Raw genomic sequence first — 20,647 nt, 5'->3', positions numbered from 1 at the left:
GCTCCTCCACAATGCGATGGCAGAAGCTGTGGGCTCCTGGGTGCCTGGGTCTGGGACACTGGTGTAGCCCCTTGGAAGAGCCCCAAGTCCTGGTTTTCCTTCCACTGTTCCACGACACTCTTATTCATCATGTTTTCACCCATTAGAAAGACTGGTTTTCAGCCCGTCCTTGCAGTGCTGAGCTCAGTCTTGAAGTTACCCTACCTCCAGCGCATGAATCAGAAATGCATCTTCCACTTCGAGACGTTCCAAGGAGCGTGGTCACCACTCCTGGCCACTGTTCTTTATGCAGGAGATCATCAGCGGAGCACCAGCAGCAGCTCATCCTACAGGGGCTCCAGGAAAGCTGGGGAGGGGCCCTTGATCAGAGAGGGCAGGGACAGGACGAGGGGAACGGTTTTGAGCTGAAAGAGGGAACATTGAGATGAGATCTTAGGGAGAAATGTTTTGCTCTTCAGGCCCTGGCCCAGGTTGCCCAGAGCAGTGGTGGCTGCCCCATCCCTGGAGGGGTTCAAGGCCAGGTTGGATGGGGCTTGGAGCAACCGGATCCAGTGGGAGGTGTCCCTGCTGTGGGGGTGGGACTAGATGGGCTTTGAGGTCCCTTCCAAATCATCCTACAATTTTATGATCCCTCCATCCCTCCCAACATCGCCGCCATGCAAAGCTTCACTCCTCACAGCTGAGTTCGTTATCCTTAAGAGTAGTTTTATTACCAGTTCTGCTTTAGATTAAACAGGCCTTCTGTATATAAAAATAATGTATACAAATTAGCAGTTAATGTTTTACATTTCTGGCTTAAAGGCATTTATAAGTTACACATTCATTTCCCGTCCCTCCCCGTCGAGCGTGTGTGCGATACGGAGCCAAGCTGGCGCTTAGCGCTGTAATTACAGCAGAAGCAGCGGCCGCTCGGGCGTGCAGCGAGGACGCGCCCTGGGCCAAAACGAAGGAGATGCTTTAAACAGGTTAATGGTGACAGTGCCCGGGTGAGATTTACTCAGCAGCAGCAGGGGAGGAACGACATCCAGTGCTTTACGCGGAGGCTGCTGCAGCGCTCAGGGTGCTGCAGAGGCAGAGGATGCTTAGCACCCGCTGCATCCCGCATCCTGCGGCTGCCGGCCAACGCGGAGCAGCCTCGTGCTCCCCCAGCGCCGACGGTCACTGCTGGTTCAGAGAGGCTCCAGCCCCGGCCGCGGATGCTGGGATGCAGGAGGGCAGTTGGATACCAGAGTTAGGATGGCAAATCCTTGACTCGGCTGCTGGTGGTCGCAGCTGCAGAGCCTCCCCTGCAGTGAGGAACAGGCTCAGAGGAGCTTTAGGATCCTGATAAGACCCTGTGTCTGGGTGTTCCAGTCCCTGCTACCATAGCGCACAGAGCTTTTAAGGAAGACATATAAAATCGCTGTAAAATAGCACCCCTGCCATCTCCTGGGGTCCGGGGAGTGCCCAGGGTGGGATTTTTGCAGCACAAAAGAGGCACAGCCCGTGCCCGCTTGCTCTGCAGTGGATGAGAACACGGCTCTCCAAGGGCTGGTGGGAAATCGAAGGCACCAGCAAGCTGAAGAGCACGGCATGGTAGCGCCAGGGCTGGCCCTGGGATGGCTGTGCAGGGGAGCAGTTCCGCGGTGGGGCTGGGGTGGCTCCTCTTCTCCTTCCAGGACAAGTTGGAGCCCATTCTGTGCTCGCCCCTCCCTGCCCGTCCCCAGGGGGATCCCCCAGCCCTGCCAGCCTGGAGGAGAGGAGCTCGGAGGCATCGCTAAGCAAGCGCTGGGGCATCCCTGTGCCGGACCCACGGGCATGCAGGGTGGGAGCCGGCACGCTAAGCGGCTGGAGCAGCTGGGAGCAGGCACTGCCCTCCACCCTGGGTTGTCCTGAGCCAGCGGGCTGATGTCCTGTGGTCCCATCTGTGGTGGGAGGATGGTCCTGCCCTGGTCCTGGCGGCCGTGGGGCCCACACCAGTCACAGCGAGATGTCCGGCGTCGCCTGTAGGCTCTGCCCCGCAGCCCGTTTCTTGGCGCTGCTGCGGCCCTTGTCTGCGCGCCGGTAAGGGTTGTTCCGCAGATCTGCAGTGGGAGAAAGCGCGGAGGCTGGGAGCCAGGCACCCATCCGCCCAGGAGCCCCCGGGCTGGGTAGGAGGATGCGCGGGAGACGCCAACCACGCAGAGACAGGAGGAGCAGCAGCTGCCAACAGTGTAGGGACCCCCTCCTCCCTCGGCTCTTGAGGAGCCCAGCACCATGCCGTGGGGCTGGGGTGCCCCAGGGGTGGCTTTGAGTCTGGGGCAGAGTTTGGCCGATCCACCGTGCAGCCCAAGAGGGAGGCAAAGTCTGGCAGCCCCCGCCTGCGCCGTGCTCTCGCCCCGAGCCCGTCCGCCCCACGTTACCTACAGAGGACTCTCCTCATTGAAGCTCACGTCGCAGAAGAGCCGGGACGAGCGCTTGCCCGTCCGAGCCGTGAAAGGAACAGTTTTCAGAGCTGAGCAGAGCAATCCAGAGAGAGCAAGGAGGAGGAAGAGGGAGGAGGAAGAAGCAGAAGAGGAAGAGCTATGAGACACAGCAGAGAGCACTCAACAGCTTGGCTGCGTGGGATGGGAAGATGCTAGAGGTGGGTTTGGGTCACGTCATGGGGCTTGGTGGCTCTGCAGCTCCTGGTTGGGACAATCCCACGCAGCCCCCCCATCACCGAGGGCCGGGTCTGCTGCGGGTGGGATGCTCAGATGCTCTCCTGGGATGATCTCTCACCTGAAATAATGTCCTCGATGGCTCCATCTTTTCCTTCATAGATGAGCGGCTCCTTCACCATCTGCTTCTTCTTCAGCTCGGCAATCATGTCCATCTGCTGCCGCTTGGCTTTCTGGGTGGGCAGCTGCGGTTGGGGACAGCACGGGGTGAACGGCGTGGCCTCCCACCGCACCCCAATGGAGATGGGGTGCCTCCATCTGTGCCACACACACAGCTCACCCTCCCCAGGACCCACTTCGCCCTTTGCCACTACGCAGCGGCCCCACGGGGACAAGACATGAGGGACATCCTCACCTCAGGCTGCTCCTCGTTGCTGGGGGAGCCGGATTCTGCCTCTTTGACCGCGGCCTCTTGTTTCTTCCACAGCTCGATGTCCTGCTCTGCTTTCTTGGGAGAGAGCAGGGAGGGTGTGCTGAGCCAGAGGGGTTCTGAGGAGCACCGCACCCTCTCCTCCCCTCGCAATCTCCTCGCTCGCCCCAACTTCAGCATCTCTCACCTCCCTGAAGGGCGGCGCTGAGCCCTGGGCTCCATCTGCCCCACGAGACCCCAGCCTCGTGGGTGGCTTTTGCTGGTTACCCCAAAAGTGGGGGTCAGGCCCTCCTGCGCCCCCACATCCCCTCCCGTCCCCCAGAGGGCACATCCCGACCCCTCCTACCTTGTAGGCTCTGATGAAGCGCATGAAGACGGGGAAGAAGGTGGTGGGGGGACTGGTCTTGGGGTTCTCTCCAAAGTACTCCACAGCCGACTCGTACGCCTCCTGCGGGCAGAGACACCCCAAGCCGGGGCGCTGGGGCTCGGCAGCAGCACCTCATTGCTCACTGCCTCCTTCCAGCCTCTCCCACCTTGGCATCCCCCTCCACATCCCCCCAGCTCCTGCTGGACCCACACCTCAACCTGGAGCCTCTCCTGTGGTGCAGAAGTGTGAGCAGAGGGCAGCCTGGGGTGCCTCCATACAGGAATGGGGTTCCAATCCTGTCTCGTGACCTCGCACTACCCCCAGCACCCACCTTGGCGGTTTTGCTGTCAGCCTGCAGCTTCTCCATCACCTCTGAGTTGACCTTGAGGAACTCCTTGAGCACGGGGCTGTCGTCCTGCCGCATGAATTCCTTTCGGGTCAGCTCCATGCCCTGCTGCAGGCTCCGCACGTCCTGTAACACGCTGTCCAGGGACACTGTGGAGAGGGTGAGCGGTGCCCAGCACCGGGGTCAGGGCAGGCTCTGAGAGCCCCTGCGCCGGGGCTGCAGCCTGCCATGACCCCAGACCAGTTCCGCGGGCACTACCTGCACCCGCCTTGTCGAGGAAATGCAGCTCCGTGTGGAAGCCGGTGAGCTCGGGGTACTTCTCCGCGATCACCCGCACCAGGTAGTGCAGCAGCGTTTGCTTGCGGTCCGTCGACTTCATCTCCAGCAGCTGAGAGAGAGTGGGGTCAGCCCCAACCCACTGCTCCTCTGCTCAGGGCAAGCTCTGGTGGCCCCTCACCCCCACGGCTGATCCTGCATCCCTCAACCTCCACGGCTGATCCTGCATCCCTCCATCCCCACGGTTGATACTGCATCCCTCCATCCCCATAGATGGTCCCTGCATCCCTCCATCCCCACAGCTGATCCTGCATCACTCCATCCCCATAGATGGTCCCTGCATCCCTCCATCCCCACAGCTGATCCTGCATCCCTCCATCCCCACGGTTGATACTGCATCCCTCCATCCCCACAGCTGATCCTGCATCCCTCCATCCCCATAGATGGTCCCTGCATCCCTCCATCCCCATGGATGGTCCCTGCATCCCTCAGTCTCACCATATCTGTTCTCTGCATCCTTCCAATCCCACTGCCAGTTCCTGAGTATCTCCATCCCTTCAGCTGCTCCTCACCCTCCTCCAGCTCTATAGGTGGCCTTTTCATCCCTCTATTCCCACAGCTGATTCCTTTGTCCCTCCATCCATACGACTGCTCTCTGCACCCCTATAGCTGCTCCCTATGCCTCTCCAAACCTTCTGGATGGTCCCTGCATCCCTCCATCCCCACAGCAGGTTCCCAAGACCCTCCAGCCGGTCCCGGTGTCCCTCCCCAGGAGTCCCCGGGTGGTCAGTGTCCCCACGCCCACCCTACCGCGTCGAGGCTCTGCAGCCGGAAGCCGTAGGCTGCCCCACGCTTGCTGCTGTTCATGTAGTTCCCAAAGGCCAGGACAATCTGCGGAGACACAGCAGCTCAGGGACGCAACCCCGCGCGGATGGGGCACCTTGGGGTGAGGGTGCGCCCATCCCATCCCAACATCCCCCCATTGCACCCCAAGGTCCTCACCTCGAGGATGTTGCGCAGTTTGCTGGAGGCCTTGAGGGACATGGAGGCGGCGATGATGGCGTTGAGTTGCTGCAGGTGGGAGGAGAAGCGTCAGTCTCCCTGCGGAAGCCACCCACGGCCATCCCGTGTCCCCCAGCACCCACCGGCATCAGCAGCTGCGCCGTGTCATTGAAGTTGCCCAGGAAGATCATGACGTTCATGCGCTCGGCCAGGCGCGGGATCTTGCTGAAGCGGATCATGAACTGGTCCTCGTCTGAGAGCTCCTCTAGCGGCTTCTGCTCCCGCTCAAACTTCCCAATGAGTGTCCGCTCATACTCAGTAGGAAGGAAGCGCAGCAGCAGTTCCAGAAAGTCAAGACTCAGGGCTTGCTGGTCATATCTGCGGGTGGTGGAGACCCCCAGCGCAGTCAGACCCTGCAGAACGTCCCATCACCCATGGCTGGTTCCCATCTTCCTCTGTCCCCACATCCTTCCATCTCCATGGCTGGTTCCCATCTTCCCTTCATCCTCACAGCTGGTCCTCATATCCCTCCACATCCGATTCCTGCATCCTTCCACCTCCACATCCGATCCCTGCATCCTTCCACCTCCACATCCAACCCCTGCATCCTTCCACGCCCACATCCGATCCCTGCATCCTTCCATCTCCACATCTGACCCCTGCATCCTTCCATTTCTCCGTACCTGATTCCTACATCCCTCCATCTCCATATCTGGTCCTTGGATCCCTCAATCCCCATATCTCCTGCACTTTCTGCCATCCCAAGCCCTCAACACAACTGGGCTCACACCCCACCTTCTCCCCACCTGCTCTCACCAAAGAGGGGACACTCACGTCTCAATGGCCGTGCAGATGTCCTGGATGCTGCGGCCACCCTTGCGGAGGGTGATGGCCAGGTTCTTGGCTCTGTTGGATTCCATGAGGGTGACCTTGCTGGGAGCCTTCTGAGTGGCCTTCACCTTGAGGGCACTGATGTCCAAGCTGGGACCTTGTGCCTTGGTCTTGAAGTGCTCTTCAAAGTCACTCATGTCCAGCTCCTGCGGGGAGACAGGGCTGAGGGCACAGCGGGGACGTGATGCAGGACATCAGCAATGAGGACGGGGCCAGAGGACCGGGACAAGGGAGAAAAGGGCAAGAGGATGAAGATAGGGCCAAGTTGAAGGGGTTAAGATGGGGCAAAGGGATGGTTGAGGGGACCAGAGGACAAAATTGAGGAAGAAGATATGGACAAGATGTGAGGATGAAGGAGAAAGGGAATAAGGACAAGTTGAGGGGACAAAGAGTGACAGGAGAAGCATGGCAGATCCCATGATGTCCCTCTCCACGGCATCAAGGAGCTGCTCTGACCTCCAGCTCCTCTAGCAGCCATGTGACACCACAGATGGACGCAAGGTGGGCAACTTCAGCGTGGGCGCAGCACGGACTGGGTTGGTGGCCCAGCCAAACACCCTGCGCCCAGGCCCTCCAGGACCCCCCGTGTCCTCACCTGCAGCACCTTCTCATCGTTGAGCTCGTTGAAGACGGTGCCATCGATTTGGCTCGGCTTCAGTGCCACCCAGTTGAAGACAGGCATGCGGAACTTGGTCTGGATCGGCTTCTTCACCTTCACTGTGAGGTGACAGGGATGGGAGGACACGTCACGAGGTTGGGGGAGTCCCAATCCCACCCCAGGGTGTCCCCAGCCCTCGCCCGGGCGACGGTCACACTCACCTGCACCGCTGGCAGCAGGAGGAGCACCTGGCCCAGCCGGGGGGTCCCCACCGAGCGGTGGAGGTGGTGGAGGGGGCGGTGGGGGTGCCCCCGGTCCCCCCAGCGGTGGTGGAGGTGGCACTTGGGCACCGGGGAGTGGAGGAGCCGGGGGTGGGACGGTGCCCGCGGGCAGTGGGGGCGCGGGGGGTGGCGGGGGGACGGGCTCAGCCCCCGGCAGAGGTGGAGGAGGTGGAGGGGGTGGAGGAGGGGGGACGGGCGCTGAGGGGGAAGACGGAGATGGAGCATCTGCAATGGAAAGAAGATGTGGGTGAGATGGTGGCACAGCAGGACACGGTGCCACCCCCTCAGCTCCTCTGCCACCAAGTGACTTCGTGTCCCTGGGCACATCCCGTCAGGCGGAATGACCCCATCTCTCCCAGCCTGTCCTCGTACGGGAGGTGCTCCACCCCTTGGATCATCTCCATGGCCTCCTCTGGACTCGCTCCAACAGATCCATGTCCTTCTTATGTTGGGGATTCCGGAACTGCTGGAACGAGTCAGCTTCCAGCACTGAAAGGGGCTGCGGGAAAGCTGGGGAGGGGCTCTTTCCAAGGGCCTGGAGTGATGGGACGAGGGGGAATGGCTTTAAATTACAGGGGGGAAGATTTACATTAGATATTAGAAAGAAATTCTTCATGATGAGGATGGGGACGCCCTGGTGAGGCACCCAGAGAAGCCATGGCTGCCCCATCCCTGGAGGTATTCAAGGCCAGGTTGGATGGGGCTTGGAGCAACCGGATCCAGTGGGAGATGTCCCTGCCCAAGGCAGGGCGTGGAACTGGATGGGTTTTGAGGTCCCCTCAACCTAAACCATTCCATGACTCTATGATCCCCACATCCCTGCCTCAGTTTCCCTGCCCCACACATGCTGCCACCCCTCTGCACTGAGCATCCGCACCAGGAAGGGGACATCACGGGCTGCCACCTTCCCCGCACACCCCTGGTACCTGTGCCGGTGGCAGTGCCGGTGGTGGTGGCCTCTCCAGTAACCACGGGGGCTGCCGGAGTTTCTATGACGACAGGGACAATTTCGATGGCGACATCTCCATCAGGCCCACGCAGGATCTGCACCAATCCCTTCTCCTCCAGCTCCGCCAGCCGTCGCTCCAGCGCCAGCCGGTAACATTCCTGAGGCTGCAGGGCTGGCGGGCTGGGTGGCCGCGGTGGGCTCAGCTGCTCCTGCAGGGTGACAAGCCGCAGCACGTCACCGGTGTCCCCCTTGCACCCCCAAATCCCCGGTTCCACCAGCACCCATCCCTTCCTGCAGCACCGCAGCGCCCATGGGTGCTCACCCGCAGTGCCTCCAGCTCTCGCCGCGCCTGGCTCAGCTGCTTCTCCAGCTCCGCTATCTTGGCCATGGAGTCGTTCTCCGCATCCTGCAGCTTCTCCGTCAACTGCGGAGGACGAGGCGATGTCGCTCAGCCCCATCCCCGTCCTTCCCTCACAGCCTGCGTCAGCAGCTCCTGCCCACACGCCCACGTCCCACCTGGTTGACGTGCTCCTGCAGCTCCTCCATGTGCTCCAGCACGGCCGTCTTGGTCTCCGAGTCCTCCAGCATGGCTCCCACGTCAAAGACGTTGTCCAGGTAGGCTTGGATCTGCACCTGCAGCTTGTCGCTCTCGGTGAGGCGGAGGCTCTGCCAAGGGGACAGCCGGTGGTCACCCCCCGCAGCACCCACCCGGCATCAGGAGCTCAGCACCGAGGCAGTGCAGGATCACCCACCTCCAGGTAGTTGTCCAGCCCCAGGTGGGTGAACTCGTACTGCAGGAAGACGCGGAAGTTCATGTTCTCCACCGAGTGCACCACGATGTTGATGAACTGCATGCAGGCCACCTGCGGGACGGGCACAGGCTCAGCGCGGGCATGGTGGCCCAGGAGTCCTTGGGGACATGGTGCCTTGGGGACTGTGCAGTGGATCGGTGGCCCTCAGGGACGCAGCGTCCCTGGGGAATGCATGGTGGTGTCACAGCCCTGGGGGTGTGGGGACCTGGGGAAGGTCTGATGGCTCAGCAGCACTTGGGGACATGAAGCCCTGCAGACAGCACGGTGGCTCAGTAGCCCATGGGGACACAATGGCTTGGGAACATGATGGTTTGGGGACAGCATGGTGGCTCACCAGCCACTGGGGACATGACGGTTTGGGGACAGCACAGGGGCTCAGCAGCACTTGGGGACACGATGACCGGGGGACAGCATGGTGGCTCAGTAACGCCTAGGGACACAATGGTTTGGGGACAACATGGTGGCTTGACAGCCCTTGGGATGCAAAACCCTGGGGATGGACCAGCAGCTCCTGGTGACAAAAAGCCCTGGAGACAGCACAACGGCTTGACAGCCTTTGGGATGTGGTACCCCAGGGACGGCCTGGTGGCTTTGGCAAACCTTGGGGACACGGTGCCCTGGGGACAGCAGAGCACCGGCCTCACCAGCTGCTCACCATGAAGTCGATGTTGGTGTCGTCATTTCGGAAATACTCCATCAGCTTCTCGAAGCGGTTCTTCTCCCCGCAGACCTGGGGTGGGAGCAAGGACTGAGGACCAGGAGGGACACAACCAGGGTGGGCACCCAGGGTGGGTGGCAGGGCAGGAGGAACCCAACAGTGACACCATCCCAGCCCTGCCTGGTGCCCAGTCCAGCTGGGACATGGCCCTGGGGACACATGCTGGCATGGGGACACCAAGGCGAGCGGCTGGAGTATCCCCAACCAAGTCACATGAAGGGCATTTTCAGGATGGACAACGGACTGATGATGCAGAGCTCTGCCCTCAGGGAAACTGAGGCACGAACCCAACCAGAGCATGGGTGTCAGAGTGGGGACCGCACGCCCCTGCTGGGGACTCACCTCCTTGAAGTTGTCGAAGGCGGCCAGGATGATGTCGTGGCCACCTCGGACCAGGCAGACAGCAGCCAGCAGCTCCAGCACCAGCGCCTTGGTCCTGCCGAGACACAAGGTGTGAGGGGGTCAGTGCTGTGGGGTGGGCGAGGGGACAGGAGATGGGTGACAGGGACGGGTCCTACCTGGCGTTCTTGTTGTTGAGGCTCAGGGTGATCTCGTTGACGCAGGCTGGGTGGTTCATCACCAGGCTGAAGCCAGACTTGGGTGGGAATGAAGCATTAATGGGGTTGTGTGTCCTCCTGTCCCCACCCCAGGGGTGCTCCAGGACCTTGGGACATGCTCATACTACGTCCCCACCAGACATGAGGTTGAGAACAGCATAGCAGCTCAGAAGCCACCACAAGGGACAGTACGGTGGCTTAGAAGCCCTTGGGGACACAATAGTCTCCCATTGAGTGAAGACAACTCGGAGCAATGGGATGGAGAAAGGGTCCCACCCCAAACCTTTACCCTGAAGACCACAGGGACTGGAGACTTTTGGGGTGCCCCAGGTGGGCCCTCTCCCACCTGGTAGTTCATGATGGCGCGGAGACACATGATGCAGAGGTGGACGTCGTCCTTCTGGCTGACGAGGCGGGAGTTCCTCAGCGCCTTCCTGCTGTGCGAGGGGTTCAACCTGGGTGGGCGAGAGGGCGTCTGAGCGGGGGCCGGGGGGCGGCGGGGAGGGCGCAGCGCAAGCAGGGAGGGGGCAGCGCACGGGGGGTGGCAGCCGTGGTGGGGACACCAGGGGACCCAGGCGGTCGCGACCCCATGAGAGACACCCCCCAGCGTCCATCCCCGTCTACAAGCCCTGGAGGTGGTGGTGTGATGGTGGGGTGGGATGGAGATGGGTGGCCCGGGTGGTCGCGGAGGCTCACCGGGGCGGGCAGGAGGCACCGGGTGACCTGGGGCTACTGTCCCCATCGCTGCCCGGGGCGCCGCAGGGGACGCTGGGGTGGACGTGGCGGAGGAGGGTGTGGATGTACTGGTTCGAGAGGCAGCAGCTGGAGGTGCGTTAGAGCCTGCAGGACAGGAGGGAGAAACGGAGCTCCCGCGGGACACCCAGCTTGGGGACACAGGTGGGGACACGAGGGCTGGGACCCCCGCAGATGCCACATCACTCCTGACCTGTCCCTGCGGCTGCTGGGGACACCCGGGCTCCTCCGGAGCTGCTGGCAGGTGGCGAGGGACCCCCGCGGTCCCCAAAGGTGCCACGTTACGGCTCCCGGGGTGACCGCGGCGGGGTGTCCCCTGGGACCCCCCCTGCCCACCGCGGACGTGCCAAAGGCACCGTCCCCAACGCCGGTGCCCGCAGTGGGGTCCCCGTCACGCCAGCGCCCCGGCCCCATCACCTACCGTCAGCGCGTCCCCGGCAGCGTGCAAGAGAAGAGCGGGGTTAGAAGGGGCTGCGAGGCGAGGGACACCAAGCAAGAGCCACCGGCCACCAGCTCGGGGGACGCAGGCCCGTTCCTCCATCCCAGTTTGGACCCAGGGGGGGCGATTTCGCTCCCCCAAAACCTCAAGCATCTCCAATTTCTGCTTATTTATGAGTTCTCTCCAGAGCATCTCTTGAGGGTGGGTGGCAGCAGCCTGGGGCGCTGAGCCAGCCCAGCTCCTGGCAGGTGCACACGCGTGGGGACGTGGCTTTGTCCCCTCCAAACCAGCACTGGAGACCTGTTTTTAGGACCAGGCTGTGGCTTTGTCCCCCCCAAACCAGCGCTGGGGACTCGTTTCTAGGACCAGGCTTGCGTGTCCCCACCGAGCCCCTCTCCGAGCACAGCGCAGCCGGGGGTGCAGCGAGGCAGAGCGCAGGGACAGGGTGGGGACACGGGACCACGCGTTACCTGACGGTGAGGTGTCGCATTTTGGAGGCGCCCTGGGTGGGCGATGAGGAGTTGCTTTTGCTCAGGTCCTCCAGCGACTGCTCCAGGACCTTGCCCTTGTCAGAGCCTGGGCTGCCGTTCTCGGCACTCTCCATGTCGTACCTGGTGGCCCATGGGGACACAAGGACGGGTGAGATGTGCCCACATCGACACGGGCAGGTGCCCCTCCGGGGTCCTCAGGGCTGGGGATCATAGACTCATGGAACGGTTTGGGATGGAAGAGACCATGAAGGTCATCCAGTTCCAACCCTCTGGGTCAAGTTGGACAGGGACATCTCCCACTGGATCCAGTTGCTCCAAGCCCCATCCAACCTGGCCTTGAACCCCTCCAGGGATGGGGCTTCTACCACCTCCCTGAGAATGTGGGCACAGAAGTGTTGAGGTTGCTTTGCTCCACTCCAGCCACGGAGCATCCTCAACTCCACCACTCCAATGATGGGGAAGAGCAGCCCACCCCACCCCAAGACCCTCCAGCCCCTCCAAGTCCCAGGGGGAGCTGATCCCACCCTTGGGGACGGAGCACCCTGGGAAAGCGGACAAGCTGGGGACATACGCGACAGAGCACTGGGCGAAGGCAAGGTACTCCAGCAGCACATCCAGCCCCTTGTTCTCCTCGTTGAGGAACTCCTGGACCCACCTGGGGATGCAGGTGGTTAGGGGGGGCTCCACCAGCCCTCATCAACCTCCTTTCTCCCCCCGCCCAGCAGCATCAACCCCTGCCAGAGGTTCTCAGTGAGGGTGAGACATGCTGGGGACACAAGGTGGCACCACCTCACCAAGGCAGGTGGGTGCTATGGTGACCTTGGCTCTTGATGGCCACAGGACACAGTCTGTGGCCTCTACTACCGCCACTGCCATCACGACAGGACAGCCCAGCCCTGCATGGTGGGACCATGGCCACCCATGGCTCAGGAACCACCACACCACGAGGGCACCCAAGGGGAACCGGGGAGTTGGGACCATGGACATCCTCAGCTCAGCACCAACCACACCACGAGGGCCCAGGGGACCCACGGGACCGGATTGGCGCCCACCTGGTAGACCCAAAATAGGGTCCTACAGCACAGCTGGCTGCTTCAGCACCTGCGTCCTCCTGTCAAAGCCACCCCGGAGGAGCAGGATGCGGCCAGCAGCCTCTACATCCCACTGTCACCTCCATAGCCAGAGGCCACCACACGACAGTCCCTGCCCCAGCAATGCTGGGGACAGCAGTTGCAGCTGGGTGACAAGGACACCCTCAGGTCCTCCTTCCTCACCCGATGTAGTTGGTCCTCAAGGAAATCTCCAGCTCCCGGAGCACCTGCGTCGACTCCTGCACTCGCCTCTTGAACTGGAGGACGAGGAGAGCCATTGTCACTGTCCTCATGTCCAACCCAGGATGGGGACAAGGGGTGGAAGGGGGAGCCCTCACCTTCCTGCTTACACCACCCGTGTCCAAATAGCTCTTCAGCTTCTGGATGTAGGCAGACGGTGGGTTTTTCACCTGGAAACGCTCCTACAAGCCCAGGAGAGAGGCTGAAACTGGGCCACCCACCATGGCATGGGGACATGCCACCATCCCTGTGGTGGCCATCGTGTCCCTGTCCCCACCCCTGCGCTGCATATGGTCGCACATGAATATTTAATGAGGTTAATAAGGTGCAGTCGCACTAACGGAGATGGATGTCAGCACTTGGCACGTGCCGTGTCGATGCCTGCCAGCGCTTGGGGACAGGGACAGCACCGGGGACATTGTGATGCCTGGACCTCACCTGGTCGCAGACGAGCTCCCACTTCTTCTCGTTGTCGTACTGGTTGAGCAGCTGCATCTTGTCGGGGGGCAGGTTCATGGAGTTCTGCAGGGTAATGGGTGTCAAGGTTGGGCATCACTCCCAAAAACCAACCCCTCCAGGGCTGTGGCACCCCCAGCTCGCCCACCAACGGGTGTCCTTGCTCAGCAGTGGGATGATGAGGACATCAGGGGGAGGCTGGGAACACCGGCAGGACGATGGGGACATCACCATCCCCAGGATGTCAGCATCCCATCAACCATGAACCCATCAGCTACGTCCCCACCTGGGTATCGCAGAGGTCCCACCAGTGGAAGAATGGGGACACCACCATCCTTAGCCTGTCAGCATCCCACCAGTCATGGACTCATCAGCTACGTCCCCACCTGGGCACCCCAGAGGTCCCACTGGTGAGAGGATGGGGACCATCCCCAGGATGTTAACAACCCACCAGCCCTGTCCTCATCTGGGCATCACGGGGGTCCCACCAATGGGAGGATGGGGACATCATCATCCCTAACATGTCAGCATCCCACCAGCCATGGACCTATCAGCTATATCCCCACCTGGGTGCCCCAGAGGTGGAGAACATGGGGTATTAGCAGGGGACAGGAGGAAAAACTGGACCAGTCCATCCATGTCATGAGCGTATGATGCTCCAGGCCTCAGCCAGACCGGCGCCTGTCCCCAGCAGAGGGACAGGGACACAGGCTGGTGATATCGCTGAGGAACCCACTTGAGGGTGACGGCCACCTCCAAGTGCCCCCATGGGCGCGTGATGAACCCAACTGGTGAAATCAGTGTTTCTTTTGAGACATGATGTCAGGGCCTGAGTGTCACCATGTCCCTCCATGCCACTGTTGCACAACCCTGTCCCCCGCTGCCCCCCCTGGGGCCACCCCAGCAGGACGTGACGTGGTTTCCGCTCTCCAAACGGCACAAGTCGGCTGCCAAAACCGTTCCACGCCACAGCGGGGGCTCCAGGAGGCCCTGGGGGCAGCTCCTGCCTCTGGGGTGCTCAGGGACAGATGGGGGCAACATAGGGTGATCAGCAGAGCCTCTAACAGGGCACCAACATGGCCTGGGTCATGCTGGGAGCTCAGTTCGGGTCACGGCCAACCAAATTGCCCAAAAGACCCGTTTCTTGGGGATCTGGTCCCTGGGGGAAAAGCAGGAGCTGAGGTAGCTCCTTGCCCAGAGAACTCAAGCAAGCTGGCACGATGGCACGTGGAGGTGATGCAGAGCCCCAAGTCACCCTTAACCTCCGGATTTGGGGTCTCCTGATGTTGAGGATGGTGATGTGGAGTGCAAGCATGCAATGGGACACCCACATCCTTGGAGAAGAGGCATCTCATAGGGGTTTGGTTGCCCACAGAGGAGAAGGTCCAAGAGAAGAGGTGTCACGGTGGCAGGCAGGAGCAGAAACCTCAGTGCCCACCTCCACCGAGGACCTGTTAAGCTGCTTTTGCAAGAAGCCAAAGCCAGGAGTCATGGGTGGAGAAGAGCCAGCACTCGTCTGGACGTGGCTTGGGGACAACTAGCATGGAGAGCTGGGCAGGGAGGGTCAAATGGGTCTGTGAGGTCAAAAACAGCCTCAACGTGAAGCTGCTGGGGCTGCACCAGAGCTGTCGAGTGGGCCTCAGGATGGGCGAGGTGGCAGCAGCGCCTGGATGCCCCCTTTGCCGGGAAGCCCTGTCCCCGTTGTCCCCAAGCTGCCATCCCTGGGACTGATAAGACCCTCCAGGAGGATCAGCTCAAGGGACAAGGCTGCGCCAAGAGGGACACATCCCAAAGCCCCACCCAGGGCTCCGGCAGCACCCGTGGCACCCTCAGTGGGACAATCCCTTAGGTGCCCCAGCAAAGAGGGGACAGCGGCACCCACCACATAGACCACCTCTTCCAGGGATGATGCACGGGGACGTGGAATAAATACAACCATGCATGGGACAGGATCTCCCATGGGGTCACTGCCACAGGGATGCAGGTGGAGCAGGAGATGCTGGGACGTCCCTGTGGAGGTGGCTCTGCCACCAAGCCCCACAGGGCTGGGCAGGGTGGCAGGATGTGGCACGGTTTGGTACAAACTGGGTGGTGGCTGCATCCCACCACAGCTCCAGGAGGGCACGTGGTGCTGGGGGGAGGAAGTGGCTCCGCTGTGGTCCCCATCATCAGCCAGCAGCGCGAAGAAACCCGTTCTCATTTCCTGCCGGGGTTGGGGGAACCGGTGCTGGGGGAGGTGTGGGGCAGGGCAAGGGATGTGGGTCCTGCTGGGAGATGTGGGGCAGCAGCCAAGCACCCTGAAGGTGACAGTGGAAGGACTTCATCTTATTCATCCTTGAGGGACAAGGATGGCCATGGAGAACCATATTCCACCTCCTGTCATCCAGCACCCTTGTCTCACGCTGGTTTCGGGGCTTCCCCACCCTCCTCTCAGCCTGCAGCAACGTCCCAGCCCACCTCGCTGCCAAAGGGATGCCACCAAAGGTCCTTCTCCAACCCTCCTGAGATACAAGAGGCCCCATTGTAGCATGATCTGTTGGGGTGCAGCCACCTGGACCCCCCAGCTCAGGGCGGGTTCGCTGCGGGGTTGAGTTGGGCTTAACGCAACACCTAAAACCGAGAGCAGGGAGGAGGCGAAGCAGCACAAACATCATTTTCCGGTACGAAAAGACCTTTTCATCTCACAGCATCTGCAGCGCCGGGGCTGCTGGTGGCGGGGAACAGAGCTATTTTGAGTGCCAGGCACCCTTTTGTTCCGCACGCGAGCCGAGCTGCGCTCTGCACCAAACCCCAGCGCAAAAGATCTCGAAGCAACCTTTACGGAAGCGTTTGCTCTGCAAAACACCGAGGGGTCGGAGTGAAAACCGGGCTGAACCCAACGAGCATTGTTTCCAGGACACATCGGGGATGCGCATCCATGGAAAGCTTTGGTGGCACGTGGCATGGGAGAACATCGCAGTCTGGACACTGGCTACCAACCCTACCTGCCACAGGGACAGGGTCGAAGCAGCCTCGAGGTGGTGGTTTAGAGGCTTTCACCAACCACAAGAAGGACTAACACCACCAAGACCATCCCAGTCCCAGGATGTCCCATTTCTCGTGGTCATGGAGCGTGATGCTCCCACCCAAGGGGGTTCAGGGCATGCCCAGCCCTACAGCACCTCCCATCCAGCAACCCCAATTGCCACCAGACTCATCCTCCTGCCCACACCAGGATGTCCTCCTAGGTCATCCAGGGCCAGATCCAGCCAGGGAGAGGGATCCTCACACCACGATGCTCTCCTCATCCACCCAGGGCCAGATCCAGCCTCGCACAGCAGTTTTCAGCTCACCCTCCTCTTCCCTTCCTCCCGTGGTGACACCCCATGGGGACACCCCACCGCAGCCCCATAGCTCCCAACTGGCCCATCCCGAGGATGCATCCTGCAGAAAGTCCAGCACCGGTTTTCTTTCCTGGTTGAGCTGAGGCCAATCCCACAACCGGGGCTCGCTGGTGACCGGGTCCCACCACCAGGGCCAACAGCACATCTGCAAACATCTGCAAACATCTGCAGCAGTGACGTTTGCCACGCTCTCTTCCAGGTCCTGGGAGAAGCGGCAGCAGAGCCCTTGCCAGCAAAACATCCCGGCTGGAGCAGCCCTGACCCCATCAGACACCCTCCGAGGCTCCGGCCAAACCCTCGCAGCCATTTCACCTTCACTGCACCCTGGACTCACAATGTCATTTATTTATTCCTAATTTCTACCTCAATGGACAATGGGAGAAGAAACCCCAGCTGCTCTGAGCAGGAGCATCTGAACATCCCCATCCTGGCAGCAAAGATGCCCCCCTTCCTCAGCTCCATCCCAACCAACCACCTCGGAACAACCCAAACCACTTGGCACTGGGACAACCCTCCCGTTGCTCTGCCAAAGTGGCATCTGCCACAGTGCCCTAGCTGGGAAGATGCCAACTTTTGGGGAATAAACCTGAATTCCCTGGGTTTTGGCACGTGGTGGGTTTATCCATCCCCTTCCCGGTGGGAGTTTGGAGCCTCCAGACTCCACCACTGGCCTTTCTGCCAGGCTTTGCTGCACCAGCTCTCCCAGTTTGGGATGTCCACCCAAAACCGGTTTGCACGTACATGCCCTCACGGTGTCACCGTAACCGTGACAACATGCCGGATCCAAATCATGCCCCACGGGGAGATTCCCGCCCCATCAGCTCCCACCCCATCACCGATCCCAAGCTCAGGAGGCGGACAAATGGAATCCCAAGTCCAAGAAGGTGGTCAGGGTGGGTGAGGGTGGAGGGATCGTCCGTCCCCATCCCCCCGGGGGTCCCACCGCCCTCCCGGCCGTGCGAAGGGGGAAGGGAACCTGTGAAAGGAGGAAGCGAGATTGGGACACCGATTTCACAAGACAGCCAGTTCCCTTCCGACCAAACGCCAACCCCTTGGGTCCCCCCAACTCCTGGGCAAGGGCTTTCCCTCAGGATGGAGGAGGCTCAGGTGGTGGCGAGGCTCTGGAGCATCGCTTTGCCCTCGCCCGCGTGGTTTTTGGCTTAGGGTCACCAGCTGCCACCACCCAGCCAGGCGGAAGGCGCCGTTTCCTGAGGTCCCGCAGCACCCCGAGGTCCCCTCCTGCCACCACGGCACCCGGGAGTCGTCTGCCCAGCACAGCCACCTCCCCATCCTTTGGGATTTGGGGATCCCATGCGGATCCCCACCTGGCAAAGCTGTGCCGAGCCGAGGCTGCCGGCAGCAGGGAAGCGGCAGCGGCTCCGGCCGCGATGCTCGTTCCCACGCAACGTTCCTATAAACACCACGGGATGAAAAAGCTTCCAAAGAAACTCTATGAAGGTTGGGATGATGGATCCCACCAGAGAGACCCCAGCATTGCCGGGATCTCTCGCCGGCACGGGGTGCGGCAAACGGGCTGCATCTCCCAGGGTTCCCGGGAGCGTTTTTATGTCCTGACTCTCCATCACGGAGCGCTTTTGGGAAGGGCAGGGATAGGGGATGGAGTGTCCTGGCTCGGTGGTGGGACTGCGCCCGGCATGAAGGTCACGGCCAGCCGGCATTGCTCAAGGACAGAGAGGAGCGAGTGGCATCTGCTCCAGCACAGCTCCAAGTGGTTCAGGGAGCTGCCACCCCACCGGAGCGCGGTTTCAGCATCATCCCACAACCGGGAGCAACACCGATGGTTTTCCTTGGGAAAAAAAAAAGGCATCGGGGAGAAGGAGAAGGTGGTTTGACATCTGCAGCCTGCGGCACGCTGCCGCCTCCGAGCCCCGCCACCGCGGCACAGCCGGGGACACCTCGACCCCCCGAACCCCCCCGACCCGGAGAGGAGAAATATTATGAATAACAAATAGAACAGTTTAAATAATGACAAATAATAAATTAAATTATGACAATAAGAACCGAAATCATGTGAATAATAAAGCGATGGATGGAAATAATCAACTCCATCACGATAAAATACATCAGAAATAGAACACGGTGAGAGGATGTTGTGATAATCATTAAAATAATGAAGATATAATAGTACGGACAGCAGCGGTCCCGGTGCTAACGGAGCGGCCAGCAGGATTTGCCCCCCCTTCCGACACGGGGTGCTCCCTGTGACCCCCAAAATTCACCCTCAAGCCCCCCTCAGACCCCATCCTCTGTGCTCCCCCCAAGCCCTCCGAGATGGGGGAACCTCCAAGCCCCCCAAATCTCTGTCCTCGAGCTCCCCTTGAACCCCGACGAGGTGGGGGAGCCCTGAGCCCCCAAAACCTCTCCCTTCAAGCCCCCCGTGATGTGTGGGAACCCCCTGGGGCAGAGGAGCCCTCCGAGCCCCCAAAATCCACCTCCTCGAGCCCTCCTGTGCCCCCAATGTCGGGGAGCTCCTTGAGTCCTCTGAGGCAGGGGGATCCCCAACCCCCCTGATGTGAGGGCCCCCCCCCAGCGTTAGGGGACCCCGACACCCCCTTATGTGTGGGGAGTGTGGGGGAGCCCCCCGAGGTGGGGACCTTTTGATGTGGGGGACCCCCCTGAGCCCCCATTGTAGGGGAGCCCTGACACCCCCTTATATAGTGGACTCCCCTGCGTCCCCCTGAGCCCCCTAATCTGGGGGGACCCCCTGATGTGGGGGACATGCCTGAACCCCCTGCCCCCCTAATATAGGGGGAGTCCCCGAGCCCCTGATTCCCCCAATATAGGGAGACCCCCCCCCAATGCAGGGGAGCCCCAACACCCCACAGTGTGGCAGAGACCTGATACCCCCTTATGTGGGGGACCCCCCCAATGTGGGGGAACCCTCTGATGTGAGGGACACCTCCGAGCCCCCTGATCGCCCAATATAGGGGAAACCCCAATGTGGGGAACCACTCTGATCCCCCTGATGTGAGGGACACCCCCGAATCCCCTGATCCATCCCCCCAATATAGGGGGAACCCCAATGTGGGGAACCACTCTGATCCCCCTGATGTGAGGGACACCCCTAAGACCCCTGAGCCCCCCAGTATAGTGGGAACCCCAATGTGGGGAACCCCTCTGACCCCCTAATGTGGGGGACACCTCTGATGTGGGGGACACCCCTGAGCCTCCTGAGCCCCCTGATGTGGGGGACACCTCTGAGCTCCCCTGATCCCCCCAATATCGGGGGACCCCCAACGTGGGGAACCCCTCCGACCCTCCCAATGTGGGGGACCCCCTGATGTGGGGGACACCTGTGATCCCCCCAATACAGCGGGACGCCCAACGTGGGGAACCCCTCCGACCCCCTCAATGTGGGGGACACCCCTGAGCCCGCTGACCCCCGCAATGCGGGGGACCCGTCCGCGCCCCGGAGCAGAGCGGGTCCCCGCAGCGCGGCCCCCCCCAGTCCCCCCACCCCGCTCACCAGGACGCTCTGGAAGCGCCGCTCCAGCTCGGCGCTGCGGGGCCGCGGCTGCCGGGCGGGGGCGGCGGGGGGCGCTCCCTGCGGACGGGGCTCCCGCCGCCCCCCCGGCCCCTCCAGGCCCCCGGCCGCGTTCCCCATGCCGGGACCGGGGATGCGGGATGCGCGGCAGCCGCTCCGCTCCGTGCGCCCCCCCCGGCCCCGCCCCGCGGGAGGGAGCGCCGCCAGCGCCCCCCCCACCTGCCCTCCCCCCCGCGGAGCCTCCGCCCTCCTCTGCTGCCCCCGACCGGAGCGGGGTGGGGGCTCTTTGCACTGGGATTACCACGTATTTTATTTTATTTTATTTTATTTCATTTCATTTCATTTCATTTTATTTTATTTTATTTCATTATATTATTTTATTTTATTTCATTTCATTTCCTTTTATTATTTTATTTCATTTTATTTCATTTTATTTTATTTTAT

General features: G+C 61.3%; 1 protein-coding gene across 5 annotated transcripts; it reads right to left on the bottom strand.

Annotated features, from left to right (window-relative positions):
- Window positions 1-684: 684 nt before the first annotated feature.
- FMNL1 (formin like 1) lies at window positions 685-20,382 on the bottom strand. Of its 5 annotated transcripts, XM_054088605.1 has the most exons (28): window positions 20,186-20,382; window positions 13,298-13,381; window positions 12,958-13,041; window positions 12,803-12,876; window positions 12,100-12,183; window positions 11,508-11,648; window positions 10,542-10,667; window positions 10,192-10,300; window positions 9,807-9,883; window positions 9,631-9,724; window positions 9,226-9,300; window positions 8,511-8,621; window positions 8,275-8,424; window positions 8,081-8,182; window positions 7,736-7,967; window positions 6,750-7,034; window positions 6,526-6,647; window positions 5,874-6,076; window positions 5,183-5,417; window positions 5,040-5,108; window positions 4,848-4,928; window positions 4,020-4,149; window positions 3,747-3,910; window positions 3,395-3,496; window positions 3,034-3,126; window positions 2,740-2,863; window positions 2,382-2,473; window positions 685-2,063 (listed from the first exon to the last, which is right to left on the bottom strand). In XM_054088605.1, exons 1-27 carry the CDS (start codon window positions 20,321-20,323, stop codon window positions 2,382-2,384), a joined length of 3,381 nt encoding a protein of 1,126 aa, XP_053944580.1. In that variant the 5' UTR covers window positions 20,324-20,382; the 3' UTR covers window positions 685-2,063. The 5 variants fall into 5 exon arrangements, with proteins under 5 accessions (XP_053944580.1, XP_053944579.1, XP_053944583.1 ...); XM_054088604.1 differs by lacking the exon at window positions 2,382-2,473; XM_054088608.1 differs by lacking the exon at window positions 10,542-10,667 and having other exon boundaries at window positions 12,803-13,041.
- Window positions 20,383-20,647: the final 265 nt, after the last annotated feature.

Source organism: Cuculus canorus, chromosome 25, assembly GCF_017976375.1.
Source record: "Cuculus canorus isolate bCucCan1 chromosome 25, bCucCan1.pri, whole genome shotgun sequence".
NCBI lineage: Eukaryota > Metazoa > Chordata > Aves > Cuculiformes > Cuculidae > Cuculus > Cuculus canorus.
The sequence above is the reverse complement of the archived record's forward strand: the minus strand, read 5'-3'. Positions and strand labels throughout refer to the sequence as shown.

Excerpts from the sequence above, each read along its gene's own strand:
- FMNL1 (XM_054088604.1), bottom strand. The coding sequence starts at position 20,323 with ATGGGGAACGCGGCCGGGGGCCTGGAGGGGCCGGGGGGGCGGCGGGAG. Across the intron at positions 9,884-10,191 it reads GCGCCATCATGAACTACCAG|TCTGGCTTCAGCCTGGTGAT; the intron begins GTGGGAGAGGGC and ends TTCCCACCCAAG. Across the intron at positions 4,929-5,039 it reads AACTGCGCAACATCCTCGAG|ATTGTCCTGGCCTTTGGGAA; the intron begins GTGAGGACCTTG and ends GTGTCTCCGCAG.